Below are 17,105 nucleotides of genomic sequence, written 5' to 3' on the forward strand. Positions count from 1 at the left end.
GCTATTCTGCAGTTTACAGCTATGCCGTGCACAATTTTTACACACATCTCTGACAAGACTATTTTGCAGCAACCCTTTATTATTTAGTTTTTTTTTAAGTTTGATTTTTAATGCTTATGAGACCAAAGAGAGTGAATGGCATGTAAAAATAAATAGAGAGGTCTAATGTCATTCATGTTACTACATAGGAATACATTTACATTTTTTGCAACTATAAAGAATTCCTGTCAGTAATGAAAAGTGACAATTGCAACAAAGACCATTTCATCAGCCATGTAAGAGGTTTACTTAACACTATTAAACTCTGATGCAATTTAGCATTAACTTACCACATATAATGCTTTCAGTGCCCCAAGCAATGTAACAAGTTGCACCGATTTTTCTGCCTGGGGCAGGAGAAACAGAGGTTCCTTTACTCCAGCTTCCAGGGCTCTGTATAAATACAAAAGATCTGTGAATTAAATAGTATCATTTATAAATTAGCTGCCCTTTTGCCCAACAATATGCTGCAATCTGTAAAAGAAAAATAAAACTGCAGGCACATCTGACAGAAGCTACAGAAATTCAGAATGAAATCTATAATGTTGACTTTATGGTAATGAACAGGAGCAGTTTCACATCAACATAATTTTTTCTGCTGAACGAGTACTATTTGTAATTCAAATGCTCTGAGAGCCATATCCGCAGCATCACAGGTAACAGCTATATTTCACAATGTCTATCATTAATGGCATTCTTGTCCTTCAGAAATTTCTTTAATTTTCACGGTTCATATGACTGTTACCAACATTACATTCACAATTGGGATCCTCTCCACCACACTCACAGCCTGCTGGGATACTTGGCTGCAAAGAGCAAAATCCTACAACACCTTACCCTGCTCTTGTGCAATGAGAATTAAAAAATATAATTAATTAACCAAACTAAATTTTTAATATAACATTTTCTTAAATTTGACTACGAAGTACAAAATAATTTCTCCTAGACGCATACAGAGTCCTAACCCAATACAGATAGTCCTGATAATTTGCACTTGCGAATTTTTAATAAACAGGTATGACTTGTAAGATTTATAATGAAAAACATTGGGTGCATGCAATGCATAACTGATACATGAATAGTTCACCTCTTAACTATTATCTATTGCGTATGCCCCATGTTTTCCATTATAAATCTTGCACGTACTGCCGTAGCAATTAAAAATTCAAAGGTACCAATTTCCAGGTCTCTTTCTCTATGAGGCTACAAATCTGTATGGTGGTAGGAGAAATTATTTTGTACTTTTTAGTCTGATTTAAGAATGTTTACCATAGAAAAACTGCCAAAAAAAAGCTGTACGTTTTCTGAAGTTATTTTATTTAGATGACCAGTTTCGGATCTCATTAATGCCATCTTCAGGCCCCTATGCACTCCATGTGTGGATAGTCAGATACATCGATACTTGCATAACTGAAGCCATCAACATCTGGTTCCTGTGAATTTGTTTTTGGAGTGGTCACTTCAGAGACTTGACAACAAGCCTGGGATGCTCTCCGATATTAACCACACAACATGCCAGTCCTGCAGAGCAGCTGAGAAGTCATGCATTACCCATCTTTTTCACTGCTGCCCAACCGAACACACTGGCAAGAGTGAGAGTTAATATTGCACTGTCACCCAGTTCTGAACTACATTTAAAATTCAAAGTCTCTAGCTCACCGGCAAGTTAATTTAAAATCAATTACAAAGATATGTACTGAACAGACATACAGACAAAAAAGTGACCAAAGATGAGTTGCACTAAATGCACCAAGATCAAACATACCAAGCTTGTACCATAAAAAACATGAAATAACTACAATTACTATATTTGACTGATTTGTGTTTTTCACAGTTATACTAGATGTTTCCTTATAATCACAAATAACTTGTGTTTGCTGTCACAATGCAGCCTACATTTTTCCACCTATGACACCTTGTATGAAGTCTACTGTATGTAGACCAAGAAGTAGCAAATTAAATTTTCTAAGATTTTTTTTTACACTAGCTATGTAATTTATAAAAGAAAATGGTTCATTGGCTCATGGATCTCTGCCACTTTACTGACTACCTGTCAGGTAGCCCACTGTGTTGGTAGCAAGATCTGCTCGACAAAGAATGCTGTGAAGTGAACTGTCATGCATACGAAATAAAGTCCATCTCCTACCCCTTCATGTTTCACAGATACATTGAATTAAGATTTCATGCTTTGTTAAGTAGTATCAAGAATGATACACACCCAACATGTTTTGCATAATACTTGTACTGTATACAACAACATACAGTACTTTGTAGGATAGGAGGGGAAAACTTTACCAATTGCTACAACTAAAAAATACAAGCAGTTCAAATTCTTCAGACTTCCGGCAATTGGGAACTAGGGAGGCAAGGGCCGAAGAGAAAAGGCACTTCTCATGACAATTAGATACCTGAAACAAAATGTAGCACCTGGAAGGAAAAAAAGCTAGCTAAAATAAGGAAAGTCACATTATACGACTAGTTATTATTGACCTCTTATTCATATTCAAATGTCAATATACTATCAGCGGATTTGCAGTTCTTATTCTAAAATAAAAATACCCTAATGCAATAATAATAATAATAATATTTTAAGAAACACAAAAATAAGGAAAAGAAACTAAACGACACAGATGAAGCTGAATCTGAAAAGTGGATATTTTTGTTTTCATAGCTTTGTGAACAATGAATTAGTTCATTTTTTAGTATATCTGTTCTCTCTATTTTTCACAGTTATGGATCATCTGATTACTTGAAAGTAACCTTATACAAACATCACCTCTTTATGCCTTTTTCTGCAGCATCCTCATAGCTCCTAACATCATCGTAGTCAGCATTAAGTGGTCCAACAGGGGAATATACAAGGCGAGCTGCTGGCAGTTCCACCTCTAGAACAGAAACTTTTGTTTCTGCAGCAGCATCAATCTGCCCCAACCAGACAAATGAATTATTAGACATAAAAATATCCTCCCAGGTGCACTCACAGTAAAAATTCCATGTCAGAAAGAGCACAATACACTAATTTATAAGATTAAAAATATAAAACTGATCTGTTTATCAAGTAGTGAAGTGTGTGCTTTCATAATATCTCTTAATTGCAAAATTCATAATATTTTACCTTGGCAAGCCTTTGCAAGGATGTTCTTAAACTGTCTGGGTGTTTTTCACTTCCACATTTGGCACCTGACACATAAACAATACCATCATAGTTCAGCACAGTTAGTGATTCTTCTGCTTTCACAGTGTATGGTAAACTAGAAAAAAATGAACATAAATAAGAATTGCAAATGAACATAAATGAGAACTGCATAGAACAACAATTCTCTTTAGCACTGATAGCAATAAAATGAGTGATCTCACATTCTTAACACGTGCAGAAATAAATAATATTTTTACCTGAAGCATGATTCAATGGTGGTACAAGAACCTTTTTCATAAAATATTTATAATATCTCATGAGAGCTACCATAAAATATTTCCTGTGGGCCACATAATTAAGCCAAGATGTCTGGTTCAAATGGCTCTGAGCACTATGGGACTTAACATCTATGGTCATCAGTCCCCTAGAACTTAGAACTAATTAAACCTAACTAACCTAAGGACAGCACACAACACCCAGCCATCACGAGGCAGAGAAAATCCCTGACCCCGCCGGGAATCGAACCCGGGAACCCGGGCGTGGGAAGCGAGAACGCTACCGCACGACCACGAGATGCGGGCTCAAGATGTCTGGTCTACAAAACAAATTTTCAGTTTCATCCTCAACAGCAGTCATTGAAGCATCCAAGATTTTATGCATATGTATGTGTGTTGCTTCTTTTTATAAACTGGAAGATTATAAAAAACCATGGGAATCTAGATTACTATCTTGGGTACAGCCAGTCAACCCAGAACTCCACCTTTTTGGCGCAAATTGTTTCATCTCGTGTGGCACTTCTCTCTGTGGTTCTATACAAACATGTTTAAATGAGAGAAAACAAATCTATATACGCAGGGTCCACTATGCATCAATCTAGTGTTATACTAAAAGCTTCCTCTCCATACTGTAATCAGGTTATTATATATGAAGTTATGTAGTATTTTCTCTTAATGCTCAGGATATTCAAGTCTCTCAAAAAATTATATTCAAATTAATTCTGTTTAACTGCATTAATACTTAAACACTGATCAACCAGAACATGATGACCACCAACCTACTATTGATATAAACCCATCCAGGCGATAGCAGTGTCACCTGGCAAGGAATGACTGCTAGTCGGACACAAGCGTGGTACATGTAGTATCAGAGAGCTGTTCGTCTGTAGAATGGGGAAGGCACACAATCTATCTGAGTTTGGCCAAAAGCAGATTATGGAGGCCTGGAAAGAGCATTTCAGAAACTGCGTGACTTGTCAAGCGTTCAAGGAGTGTTGTGGTGAGTGTCTTCAATACATGATGAAACCATGTCCAGATGTTGTTGGGTAGGGCAGTCACCCCTCATTACAGCTGTCTGAGATCATAGACTGGGCAGACTGATAAAACAGGACAGGCTGTGCAATGTGGCGGACCTAATATCAAACTTTAATGCTGGGCAGATTACAAGTTTGTGCACTGGACACTCGTAATGGTTTCAGTGTCAGTAGGTTTTCATGTGCTCATGCTTCATACCTTTTAGCAGTGCTGAACAATGTGCTCTTGAGTTTTATTTTCTGAGGTACATTTTAAATCAAAGTTTCATGTTTTACCTCCATCATTAATTAATTTGTGCATTTTGTACTTTTATGCAGTGTCATGTAATCTGTTCACTTTTTTTCCAATAATGTTTTATTTTCAAAAGTTCTTTGCATTTATTTAGTTAGTCTGCATGTTGCACTCAAAATGTAGAGATAACTTTCGTTATTCCCCTTCCAATTATGTACCAAGTGAGGTGGCTTCTCCAGTCTTAACTTACTAGACTCACATTCAAGAGGACCACGGTGTGTTCCCCATTCGGCCATCCTGACTTGGGTTTCCCATGGTTTTCCTTGTTGAAAAGGTGATTCCTGGTATGGTTTCTTTGATTAGATCAGGCTGATTTTCTGCCCTGTCATCACTTTATCCTATCCTGTTTTGTAAATGTTTCCGACATGCCTGATACTACTGTACCAAATGGTCTATGGATGAATAAATAAGTAAATAAATAAATAAACCAACCTCATGAGACCTTCGTACAGGTTTTTTGGTCTAAAAGTAAAATTCGTGATTTTCACTATTTTCTGTGAAGAAAAAGTATTTGTAATCAGAAAGGACATTAGTGAATATATATGTTGTGAAGCAGTTATCAAAACACTCAGTTTTTTGAAGAGGTCTTTGCAGAAAGTTCGTGAATTAACATAAAATATAACATGCTTCCGTTTTCTGAAAATATTACACTTGTTATCTCAAATTTCCCAAAAAGATGATTCCATACCTCATTAGTGAATAGAATTAAGCAGAATAAACTAGTTTATTTTTGAATTGCCTGTAACAATCATGGTTAGACCCTACAGCAAACATAGATGAACCAAGACTCTTCATTAATTCTAGACAGTGGGTTTTCCCAACTGAGGTTGTGATTTATCTGCAGTAAAAAAAGTTGACACTGTTTGCTTCTTGTGTTTCACAGACTGTGAGAACCTTAATTTTAAAGTTTGTGGAATTCTGTGGGCAGTACTGTACTATATGTACTGAGTTTTGACAAAATTTAATGATAACCCATTTGCATTGAACCATCTGAGGGTGAGTGTACTATTTTTTGTTCCTACCCTTGTAACAAAAAAGGCACCTTCTGAAACTGCAACTGGAAGGTCATGTGTGTGTGTGTATATCAGAAACACAGTACTCAAAATGGAACCTTGTGGGACACCATGTTTTACCGTTTATGTATGTTGGTTGGTTGGTTTGGGAGTAAAGGCACTAAATTTCTGGGTTATCAGTCCCGGTCACTTATGTCAGCAAAGGGGTCTCGCAGCAGTTTCGCACAAGTTGTACACCTTCTACAGCGCTCCAAAGTGATCAGTGTGTTCTTTTAAGGTGGTGACTTAAAATTTGTACATTAAGCTTATATTCACTCTGCAGCTCTCTTTATTGGAAGAATTTGCCATCAAAAAAGCCTTATTAAAAATGATGATAACCAGGACTGGACAGATGTTGCTTTGTTTACTTTGAATGCTTTAGGCTAAGCAATTAGCTGTGTGACTTGCTTTTCGTTGGAAGTAAGTCTATTCAGTGGGGGGCAGCTATGTGTAAGGTAAACAAACCTAATGCTCAACTCAAATATGAAGAGCATTTCATTAGAATGGAGATGTCTAGACTTAAGTTTTCGGATTTGCAGTACCACCTATATCTTGGACTGGGCTGAATACAGTTCTCTGGCATAGTCCTAACAATTTTGATGGAAGTTGCAATCCCAAGTGCAACAACGTCTGTGACAAACAGATGCAAAACAAAATCTTGGTATTCATATTTTAAATCCAAACACCCAACATTTTAATTTTATTTTGTTTAACTGGACAAAACATGTGAGAATTATGGCAGAGAAGCTACCCTCAACATGTTACACCCCACAAATCCTTGCACCTGTGTGCAGCATTTCATGCCTCAAAGTAGCCTACTTTGAAAATATGCATTCAATCCTCAGTTATGGGATAATGATTTGGGAGTAAGTGCTGGGAACATACAGACACATGTATGAATATCAAGTCTCAAGCAAAGAAGGGAAAGCAGAAATGTGGAAAGAGTATATAGAGTGTCTATACGAGGGTGATGTACTTCAGGACAATGTTATGGAAATGGAAGAGGACATAGATCAAGATGAACTAGGAGATATGATACTGAATGATGAATCTGACAGAGTACTGAAAGACCTAAGTCGAAACAAGGTCCCAGGAGTAGACAACATTCCATTTGAACTACTGATGGCCTTGGGAGAGCCAGTCCTGACAAAACTCTACCATCTGGTGAGCAAGATGTATGAGACAGGCGAAATACCCTCAGACTTCAAGAGGAATATAATAATACCAATCCCAAAGAAAGCAGGTGCTGACAGGTGTGAAAATAACCTGACTATCAATTTAATAAGTCACGGGTGCAAAATACTATCACGAATTCTTTGCAGACGAATGGAAAAACTGGTAGAACCTGACCTCGGGGAAGATCAGTTTGGATTCCATACAAATGTTGTAATACACAAGGCAATATCCTATGACTTATCTTAGAAGATAGATTAAGGGAAGGCAAACCAAATTTTCTAGCATTTGTAGACCTAGAGAAAGCTTTTGACAATGTTGACTGGAACACTCTCTTTCAAATTCTGAAGGGGGCAGGGGTAAAATACAGGGATCGAAAGGCTATTTATAATTTGTACAGAAACCAGATGGCAGTTATACGAGTCGAAGGGCAGGAAAGAGAAGCAGTGGTTGAGAAAGGAGTGAGTGAGGGTTGTAGCCTATCACCAATGTTATTTAATCTGTATATTGAGCAAGTAGAAAAGGAAACAAAAGAAAAATTTGGAACAGGAATTAAAATCCATGGATAAGAAATAAAAACTTCGAGGTTTGCAGATGACATTGTAATTCTGTCATAGACAACAAAGGACCTGGAAGAGAAACTGAATGGAATGGACAGTGCCTTGAAAGGAGGATACAAGATGAACATCAACAAAAGCAAAATGAAGATAAAGGAACATACTCAAGTTAAATCAGGTGATACTGAGGGAATTAAATTAGGAAATGAGACAAAATGAGTTTTGCTATTTGGGAAGCAAAAAATTGATGACTGTCCAAGTAGGGAGGATATAAAATGTAGACTGGCTATGGCAAGGAAAGTGTTTCTGAAGAGGAGAAATTTTTTAACATTGAGTACAGATTCTTTTCTGAAAGTATTTGTATGGAGTGTAGCCATGTATGGAAGTGAAACTTTGGACAATAACTAGTCTAGATGAGAAAAGAATAGACATAACTAATGATGTACTGAATACAATTGGGGAGAAGAGGAATTTGTGGCACAACTTGACTAGAAGAACGGATCGGTCGGTAGGACATGTTCTGAGGCGTCAAGGAATCACCAATGTAGTATTGGAGGGAAGCGTGGAGGGTAAAAATCATATAGGGAGACCAAGAGATGAATACACTAAGCAGATTCAGAAGAATGTAGGTTGCAATAGTTATTCGGAGATGAAGAGGCTTGCACAGGATAGAGTAGCATGGAAAGCTACATAAAACCAGTCTCCTGACTGAAGCCCATAACAACAGAGTAGAACAGAAAGGTAGTGTCATAGGCCCTCTGCTGTTCCTGATTTACATAAATGATCTAGGTGAAAATCTGAGCAGCCCCCTTAGATTGTTTGCAGATGACACTGTAATTTACCATCTAGTAAAATCATCAGACAATCAATTCTGATTACAAAATGATCTAGAGAGAATTTCTGTATGGTGCAAAATGTAGCAAATGGCACTAAACGCAGAAAAGTGTGAGGTCATCCGCATGGGCACTAAATGAAATCCGATACATTTTGGGTATACGATAAATCACACAAATCTAAGGGCTGTCAATTTGACTAAATACCTAGGAATTACAATTACGAGCAACTTAAATTGGAAAGACCACATAGACAATATTGTGGAGAAGGCGAAACAAAGACTGTCCTTTGTTGGCAGAACACTTAGAAGATGTGACAAACCCACTAAAGAGACAGCTTACATAACACTTGTCCGTCCTCTGCTGGAATATTGCTGTGCGGTGTGGGATCCTTACCAGGTAGGATTGACGGAGGACACCGAAAAAGTGCAAAGAAGGGCAGCTTGTTTCGTGTTGTCGCACAATAAGGGTGAGAGTGTCACTGATATGATATGTCACTGAAACAGAGGCGGTTTTCTTTGCGGCGAGATCTATTTACGAAATTTCAATCACCAACTTTCTCCTACAAATACGAAAATATTTTGTTGGCACCCACCTATGTAGGGACAAATGATCATCATAATAAAATAAGAGAAATCAGAGCTCGAATGAAAAGATTTAGGTGTTCCTTTTTCCCATGTCCCATTTGAGAGTGGAATGGTAGAGAAGTAGAATGAAAATGGTTTGATGAACCCTCTGTCAGGCACTTAAGTGTGAATTGCAGAGTAACCATGTAGATGTAGAACAAAAACAACTATGGAATAAAATTGTACAACAGACTGCCACAAGAAATAAAAGATGCAAATGATCCCCACACCTTTAGCAAAGCTTGAAAAAATACTTACTAAATAAGAGCTACTAGACTGTAAATGAATATTTAAAATAATTATAGATTGTAACTCAATCTTCATAAACATTGCACTATGTACAAATTTTGTGATATAATTAGAAAAGTAGAACTAAGTAAAATACTGTAAGAGGAATGTTTATATTAATAAGAAATATTGTACAAACATTTGACGACATCCATACAATGTATATTGCTCTATGGATGAATAAATAAATAAATCAAAAAATTATGGACCCATTTACTTCCAAGAGTGCCAGGAGTGCAGAGCCTACACTATTCCAATATAATCAAACTATAAATAAATAGTATATAAAATGTAGACAGACAATTGCAAGAGAAGCATTTCTGAAAAATATAAATTTGTTGACATCAAATATAGACTTAAGTGTTGGGAAGTCTTTTCTGGAGGTATTTGGAGTGTAGCCGTGTATGGAAATGAAAAACGGACAACAAACAGTTTAGACAAGAAGAGAATATAAGCTTTTAAGATTATGGGTGGATGAGCACCTAAGATGGGAAAAACATATAGAAATGCTTAACAAAAAATTAAGCAAGTACTGTTACATATTAAGAGTGCTTAAAGATTGCTGCAATACCGAAACAGTGTTAAGTGCTTATTATGTGTACATGCATAGTCTACTGAAGTATGGAATAGTGTTCTGGGGAAATATCTCTTTTGCAAAGCAGTCTTAAGCTAGGAAAGAAAGCTTTAAGATTAATAAGTGATGCTGCTTACAGAGCACCACGTAGAGGTATCTTTCCGGAATTAAAAATCATGACTTTACCTTCTATATTTATATTTGAAAGCATATGCTTCTTTAAAAACCATCAAGTTTCAGTTTTGAATAGTGAGATCCACCATTATCAAACAAGGAACAGGGACGACATTCATAGGGATGTGTACAGAAAATCAATATATCCGGACAGTGCTGTTTACAAACCAAAAATTCTGTACAGTGCATAGCCATTCAAAAAAGAACTAAAAAGTATACTAATAAAGAACAGCTACTACAGCATTAACGAATACCTGGAATTTTGCTCAAATCTGTAGGTCTACTTCATAACTCTCTAAGCAAAAAATTCATAGTTATCAACCATACCTAGATAAAACCAAACTTCTTTCATCCATGTGTTTATGTATGTATGTATGTATGTATGTTTGTAATTACGCACCTAGCTTTTCTGCTGTATGTTACTATGCCTAGTTAACTAAAGTACTGGTATTTAATAGTTTTAGTAAAATCAACCAAGGGGTTTCACAAGCTTTTCTTCTATCGGTATGCACATAAGCAGAATAATGTTTAGTTACAAAGATGTGTTGATACTAATGATAAGATTGTACATGTAATATTTTATACCGTACTGTTCTGTACTTTTACAAGTCCAGTATCATGAATGTGACAATACGGGCACTAAATAAATAACTAAATAGAAGACTACTTAAGATTAGATGGCTAGATCAAGTAACTAATGAGGAGGTACTGAACAGAACTGGGGAAAAAAGAAATTCGTGACATAAATTGACTAAAAGAAGGGATCAGTCTATATGACACATTCTGAAACATCAAGGGATCACCAATTTAGAAATGGAAGGAAGTTTGGGTGGTAAAAATTGTAGAGGGAGACCAATATATGAATGCAGTAAGCAGATTCTGAAGGATAGGGGTTGCAGCTGTTATTCAGAGATGAAGAGGCTTGTCCAGGATAGAGTAGCATGGGGAGCCGCATCAAACCACTATTTGGACTGAAGACTACAACAACAAATACCAGTAACATAGTGTGATGATATACATATAGCAAGCATATCAGTTGTTCATACTACACTTTACTCTGCTAAGAGTGGCTAAATATCCTCGGCCTTCCTACTAAATTTAGAGCTTTAGCTACCAAATCATCCTCTCTGTGTTCCATAGTGCTAACAATTTCAAACTATGCTGTGGTTTGTACCAGATTCTCAAATTTGACATCCTTTCGTTTCTTCAAGAATGGGCCTGCAGTACATCACAAAAGTCCAACCTATAGTTCTACCCCCTGCAACAACTTCCAACTACACTGATCAAGTCACTTTAGTACCGATTAAAGCCCAGTTAATGTACATTGAAGAGAAGATAGTAGTTGTGCATCAACATATCTTCATGTGATTTTAACTTCAATTCATCTCAAGTGATATCTGCTTTTACGAGAAACAGACACATTTGCCACACAACTAAAAAGACTTTCTGCTCTATCTATTTTCTTGCTAATTAACTCATTAATGGCATGTTAATCTCACAGTTTATTAAACTTTATATATTCAAAGAGTAACAGTAGTAAATTTGAGAGCTGGTGTTTACAGTTTTGTTTCTGTGTTAAAACTAAGACTAGTCATTTGTGAAAAAACATCAATGGCAATAAGAATGAATGATGGATAAAATTGGGGAAATTTAACTAATTCCTTTATAAGCATTACTGTCCGTATAAATTGAATGTCTTTTAGTGTAATACTGCCACACAGAACATCAAGTGCGTCTATAATTCGCTATGTATTATAACATCTGGAGTTTCTCTAGTTTCGTGCAGTCCAGAAAATGTAAATATTTCATATTAACTGATCTATATAAAATCAAAATCCAATGCTATGCATCACAGAGTCGCTGTCACAAAGGCTAATCACTGCACTTTTCCTTGCAAGTGATATTTTCCCTGGAATAAGGAAGGTGGGAAAATACATACGAAAAAAGTGTGCAAGGTAACACGCAGTCATATTCCAACCGTAAGCCGCTCTATGTTAAATCTATAACACTTACTTGACCGGCTGCATTTTTCTTTCGTGTCGACTGCTTTCGACGCTCTGTTAATGTGCTATCACTCAAGTCACGAGCCTACTTCCACGTCAAAGTTATCTGTTGTGCGATAATGTAAATCAGTAAACAGAGCACATTGCTGACAGTAAACACCAGAGCGTCTATACTGGCTGTGGCTTGGAATTTCAACGATGTCTGGATAAATCACATGCAAATGAATGATATAGCGGGAACAGTAAACGGCCTAACGGAAAAGTCAAGAAACTGTACTTTATAATGTTATGAGAGGTGAAATCCTATACTTCAGTGGGTTAAATTTTTATGCGTCAGAAATCTGAAAAGATGTTCCAAACCGATGACATTCACAGTAGTTGTAAATGAGTTTACGTGCACTATTCTAGCCACAAGCAAAATGTTCTGTGGCTTTCAGCGCGTTAGTTTGCTTCAGTACTATATGGTCTCAATACGTACCTTTTCGTATGACAGAATATTGTCGTGCATTTCGAAAAGTATCTAGAAGTTAACTTAACAAATTGAGCAGTTCCCGGTTTAGCGAAGAGAGCAGAGAAAATCAACTGTCGGGCACAGTACATTGCTGTAAAACGTGTAATGTTATAAAAAGCTCCGCGTCTTTCTTCCTACATAAGATAAAAATCACCAATAGGATCTTAGCGGTCTAGTTTAACGTTACAGATTCCCTCATAATCCAATTCAGACATGCAGATAGTGTATACAGGTATATTTTTGGTTTTTAGGCCTATCTTCCGCTGTCACGATCCTCAATTACTTACAATGGTACTGTCAGTTACAAGTTCGCTGAAGCTTCCTCATTTTATTGGAATTATTTTGAATGTCACCCGGTCGTATTAGCCCAAACGTCGATGCTTTGGCGCCTAGATTATTTCGCGGAGTGAGAAGTTTTAGTGACGAAAGATTAAAAGTAGTCTGTGAAAGTTCGTTATTATCGTCAATATTCCTTCGCAAACTATCATAGTGGTGCACTTCGTAGTGTGTAACCATAAACGTAACAGATAATATTAATAAAAAAAAGCCATCGCAAACACTCATTGGTACATCTACGCCCATACTTTGCAACCAATTGTAAAAAGCATGTCAAGTGATACGCTTCATTGTGCTGCGGGTGCGATACGTGGGAGATTGTAGAATATTCCTAGCAATCATGTAGAGTTGTTTCTTGCAATTTTGTAAATCGGCTTTCTCAGGTAGTTTACGCCTGTCTTCAAGAGTCTGCCATTTTAGTTCTTTCAGCATATCCGTGACATTCTCCCAAGAGTCACACAAACCTGTGAAAATTCGTGCGTCCCCCACACACAAACTAGTCCTATTTGAGACAGTTTCTATATTATTGAACAATATCCTAGCATGAGTTACATGAGTGATTTGTAAGCAATCTCCATTGTACACTGATTTTGCTAGAATCCCACAAATAAACCAAAGAATGCCACTTCCTTTACCTGCAAGTGAGGCCATGTGATCATTCCATTTCACACCCCTGTCAAGTGTTACACCCAGGTAACTGTAAGAGCTGACAAATTCCAACTGTGACTCATTGATATTGAAGTCATAGGATACTACAGTTTTTCATTCTGTGAAGTACACAATTTTACATTCCTGAACATTTAGAGCAAGATAGCAGTCTTTGTACCACTTTTAAATCTAATCAGTATATGATTGTATAGTTGTGCAATTCTTTTTCAGTAACTACTGCTTGTAACAAGGCAGAATTTATCTATTCCACAGAGATACAAAGAACTTAGAAAGTTGGATTTATGTTGTCACCTATCTGTGAAGAAAATGTAATGTTAGTTTTTCACTACAGGCCTCGCCGTTGTTTCAGGACAGAGCCCTTTAGTTAATTTCTCCTTCGCATTAAACCATTGTGCCAACAGCCTTGCCGCAGTGGTAACACCTGTTCCTGTCAGATCACCGAAGTTAAGCACTGTCAGGCTGGGCTAGCACTTGGATGGGTGACCATCCAGTCTGTCGAGTGCTGTTGGCAAGTGGAATGCACTCAGCCCTTGTGGCACAAACTGAGGAGCTACTTGATTGAGAAGCAGCAGCTCCAGTCTCGTAAACTGACATACGGCTGGGAGAGCGGTGCGCTGACCACATGTCCCTCCATATCCAAATCCAGTGATGCCTGTGGGCTGAGGATGACATGGCAGCCGGTCAGTACCATTGGACCTTCCAAGACCTGTTCGGACGGAGAGGGAGAGAGAATGAACTGTGAAACACCAGCTTTTTACATTGTGAAATAATGTGTGTGCAATCATTGATGTTGAGAAATGAATGAACAGTTAACACTAGCTGTTTTACATTATGAAATGATTTCTTTGCTGGAATGTTTAAACAAGCCAGTATATATTATTATTATAGGACCAAAAGCATCAATACAAAGAACATACAGAATACGTGAATCAAGTAACTAAAAATAAACATGTCCAGCTATAAATGCATAGAAGATTACACCATGATGACCAAAATTGGGCTACTTCAAAGCACATGCAGTTGCTTGACATAGATTTTCTTCTGTACAGGGGGCAGAACAGAGCAGTAGCAGAGCAAGTAGTCTGTGATTTGTGCTTCTCTCAGTAGCAGCAATGACTGGAAATCCCTAAGAGATTGAGTGTGTCCCATGTAGTTCATTTTGCTGGTGGCCTGAAAGATTTTCAAATGGTCGAGACGAATAGGGATTGTTTAGGACCTGTGTTTTCCATATTGCCATTCTTGCTTTGCATGGAGTTAGTGGCAAGATGTTTGCTAGTTTGCATCAAGCTTTTTATTTTATTTATCTCGATCTCTTGATGTTTGTTATGTAATCATTCAGTGAATGTCGAGGCTTGGTGACAAGGTTTGTTCTTCATACACTGGCAGATAATTCACAATACTGTCCAGGGAGGGTGCGGGGTATACCTGCCAGAAATTTTGTGCAGTTATTCACCTGATTGTTGCCTTGAGCAATTAATCAAAGAACCCACTTGTGAGAGTAACATCTTAAATGTGGTTACAAACAGGTCCAAAGTTTTGGACTCACCACAGAACAGAGAATCAGTAATGATTAGGCCACTATAGCAGTACTGACTACATTTAAGTAAGAATGGAAAGAAAGGTAGGATGATATTTCTGCTTAGTACATGCAACAAGAAACAGTTTTAAGATTACCTAAGTAGTCAACATGAATATTTTATCTCCAGCACTGAGAATGTTGAACATCAATGGACAAAGTTCAAGAATCATTGCGTGTAGGCTTTCACGGCCGGCGTCTTCAGTAATTAAAACTTCCGGGCTAAGAGGCCGTGGTCCAATAGTAGAAATACTTCTCCCTGACGTTTCGTTGCCAGCTGCGGGCAACATCATCTGAGGTGAGTCTACGACTGGCTTCTAGGCCTTTTTTTTTTTTTTTAAATGGACTTGTAGTCCGGGGTGATATGTTACAATACAGCATCACCGGTCTATTGCGGTCTAACTGTGTTGGTGAGGCAGTAAATTTCCACAGGGCAGTGACTGCGTCACTGCAATTCACTTTGGAGGTGTGGCGGTGGGGCTTGTAGTCCCGTACCACCCTCTCACGGTGATAGTACTGCATGAGTCAGGCATAAAAATTTTGCCTAAAATGGGCAGGTGAAGGTGTGGCGGTGGGACTTGTAGTCCCGCACCGGCGTATTTTGAATACGACTGGCTTCTAGGCCGTGGAGGTCCTGTTTATATAGAGCGTGTAGAGGGCGCCACCACTCGTCACGTGTTGTCAACAGTAAAACTATCTCTGGTTGGCGTCATTACTCTCGATCGAAGGTAATCGATTGTCACATCTTTGGTACAAAGTCGATCACCATATCTTATCTAACTTCAAGCCTTCAATTTCAACTAAGATTTCAACTAAGATTTCTCCCTTAAATAGTCACATGAATGCCAAAATGATAGTCACTAAACTAAAATGACTTAATAGAGGAAAGGCAAGATAACAATATGATTCTATGTAGAAGAACTTGCAGTTCTTTCAGCAGTCGGCTACCATAGGCCGCTTGAGGAATGAAGTGTTTGAAGTAATTCAAAAAATGAGCAAGTCAGTCCTATTTTCAAGAAGGGTCATAACACAGACACACACAACTACAGGCCTCTATCATTGATGTCCATCTGTTGGAGAATTTTGGAACAAGTTTTGTGCTTTCTTACTGGAAATCAAAAGTAAGGTAGTAGTTACCAATGCCCAGATTGATGCCATGTTCCTTATCTCCTGGAAGGAATTCATTACAGTTCTGCACTGTTGCTTCATAGGCAAAATACAAGTTTACAGAATACTTTTTCAAGTGGAACACAGTATTTCACTCACATTAGGGAGAAATCTTCAGATGTGAAAATAATTTCATCAATAATTGATTGTTTTCGTTGTTATATTAAATATATGGGAATACTGAGCAATTTAAATTGGAACCAAGCACATAAAATTAATTGTAGGAAGGCAGAAGTTAAGCCTCTTTACAAGAGGGGGATAAAGAGATACCATCAAACTATCAATCAATTTCACTTTTGCCAGCTTTCTCAAAAATACTTGAAAAGGTTGTGCCCAAGCGTCTTCTTAAGCATCTGACTGCAAATAATATATTGCCCAAGTCACAGTTTGAATTTCTGAAAGGTTCTTATATAGAGAAAGCTATTAACACTTACAGTGCGAATTTACTTAATTCATTAGATAATAAATTAGAGGCTACAGGCTTTGTCTGTGACCTGTCAAAAGCCTTTGACTGTGTGAACCACAGCATTCTCTTAAGTAAATTAGAATATCAGAGTGTCACTGGCAAATGGTTTGAGTCTTATCTACCTAACAGGAAACAAAGGGTGTCGTTGCAAAATACCTGTGCAGTCTTCATCTGACTGGGAATTAACTACAAGTGGTTTTCCTCAAGGTTCCATCTTGGGTCCATTGTTTTTTCTTGTGCGCATTAATGACCTGTCATCTGTTACACTGCCAGATGCTAAGTTTGTTTTGTTTGCAGGTGATACAAACATTGCAATAAGTAGCA

General features: G+C 37.5%; 1 protein-coding gene across 2 annotated transcripts in view; it reads right to left on the reverse strand.

Moving 5' to 3' along the window:
• LOC126474024 (putative aminopeptidase W07G4.4) overlaps positions 1-12,698 on the reverse strand; it is a 94,899-nt gene extending 82,201 nt beyond the window's left edge. Inside the window, exons 1-4 of one of the 2 annotated variants that reach the window (XM_050101430.1) lie at positions 12,535-12,698; positions 3,155-3,290; positions 2,816-2,961; positions 330-432 (exon numbers count right to left, since the gene is read on the reverse strand). In XM_050101430.1, the coding sequence (XP_049957387.1) occupies positions 330-432; positions 2,816-2,961; positions 3,155-3,290; positions 12,535-12,656 (507 nt within the window). In that variant the 5' untranslated portion in view covers positions 12,657-12,698. Of the gene's footprint in view, positions 1-329; positions 433-2,815; positions 2,962-3,154; positions 3,291-12,066; positions 12,328-12,534 lie in introns of those variants that run through there. The other variant, XM_050101431.1, reaches the window with a different exon arrangement.
• Between the last annotated feature and the right edge of the window lie 4,407 nt (positions 12,699-17,105).

This window comes from Schistocerca serialis, chromosome 4 (assembly GCF_023864345.2).
Source record: "Schistocerca serialis cubense isolate TAMUIC-IGC-003099 chromosome 4, iqSchSeri2.2, whole genome shotgun sequence".
Taxonomy (NCBI): Eukaryota; Metazoa; Arthropoda; class Insecta; order Orthoptera; family Acrididae; genus Schistocerca; species Schistocerca serialis.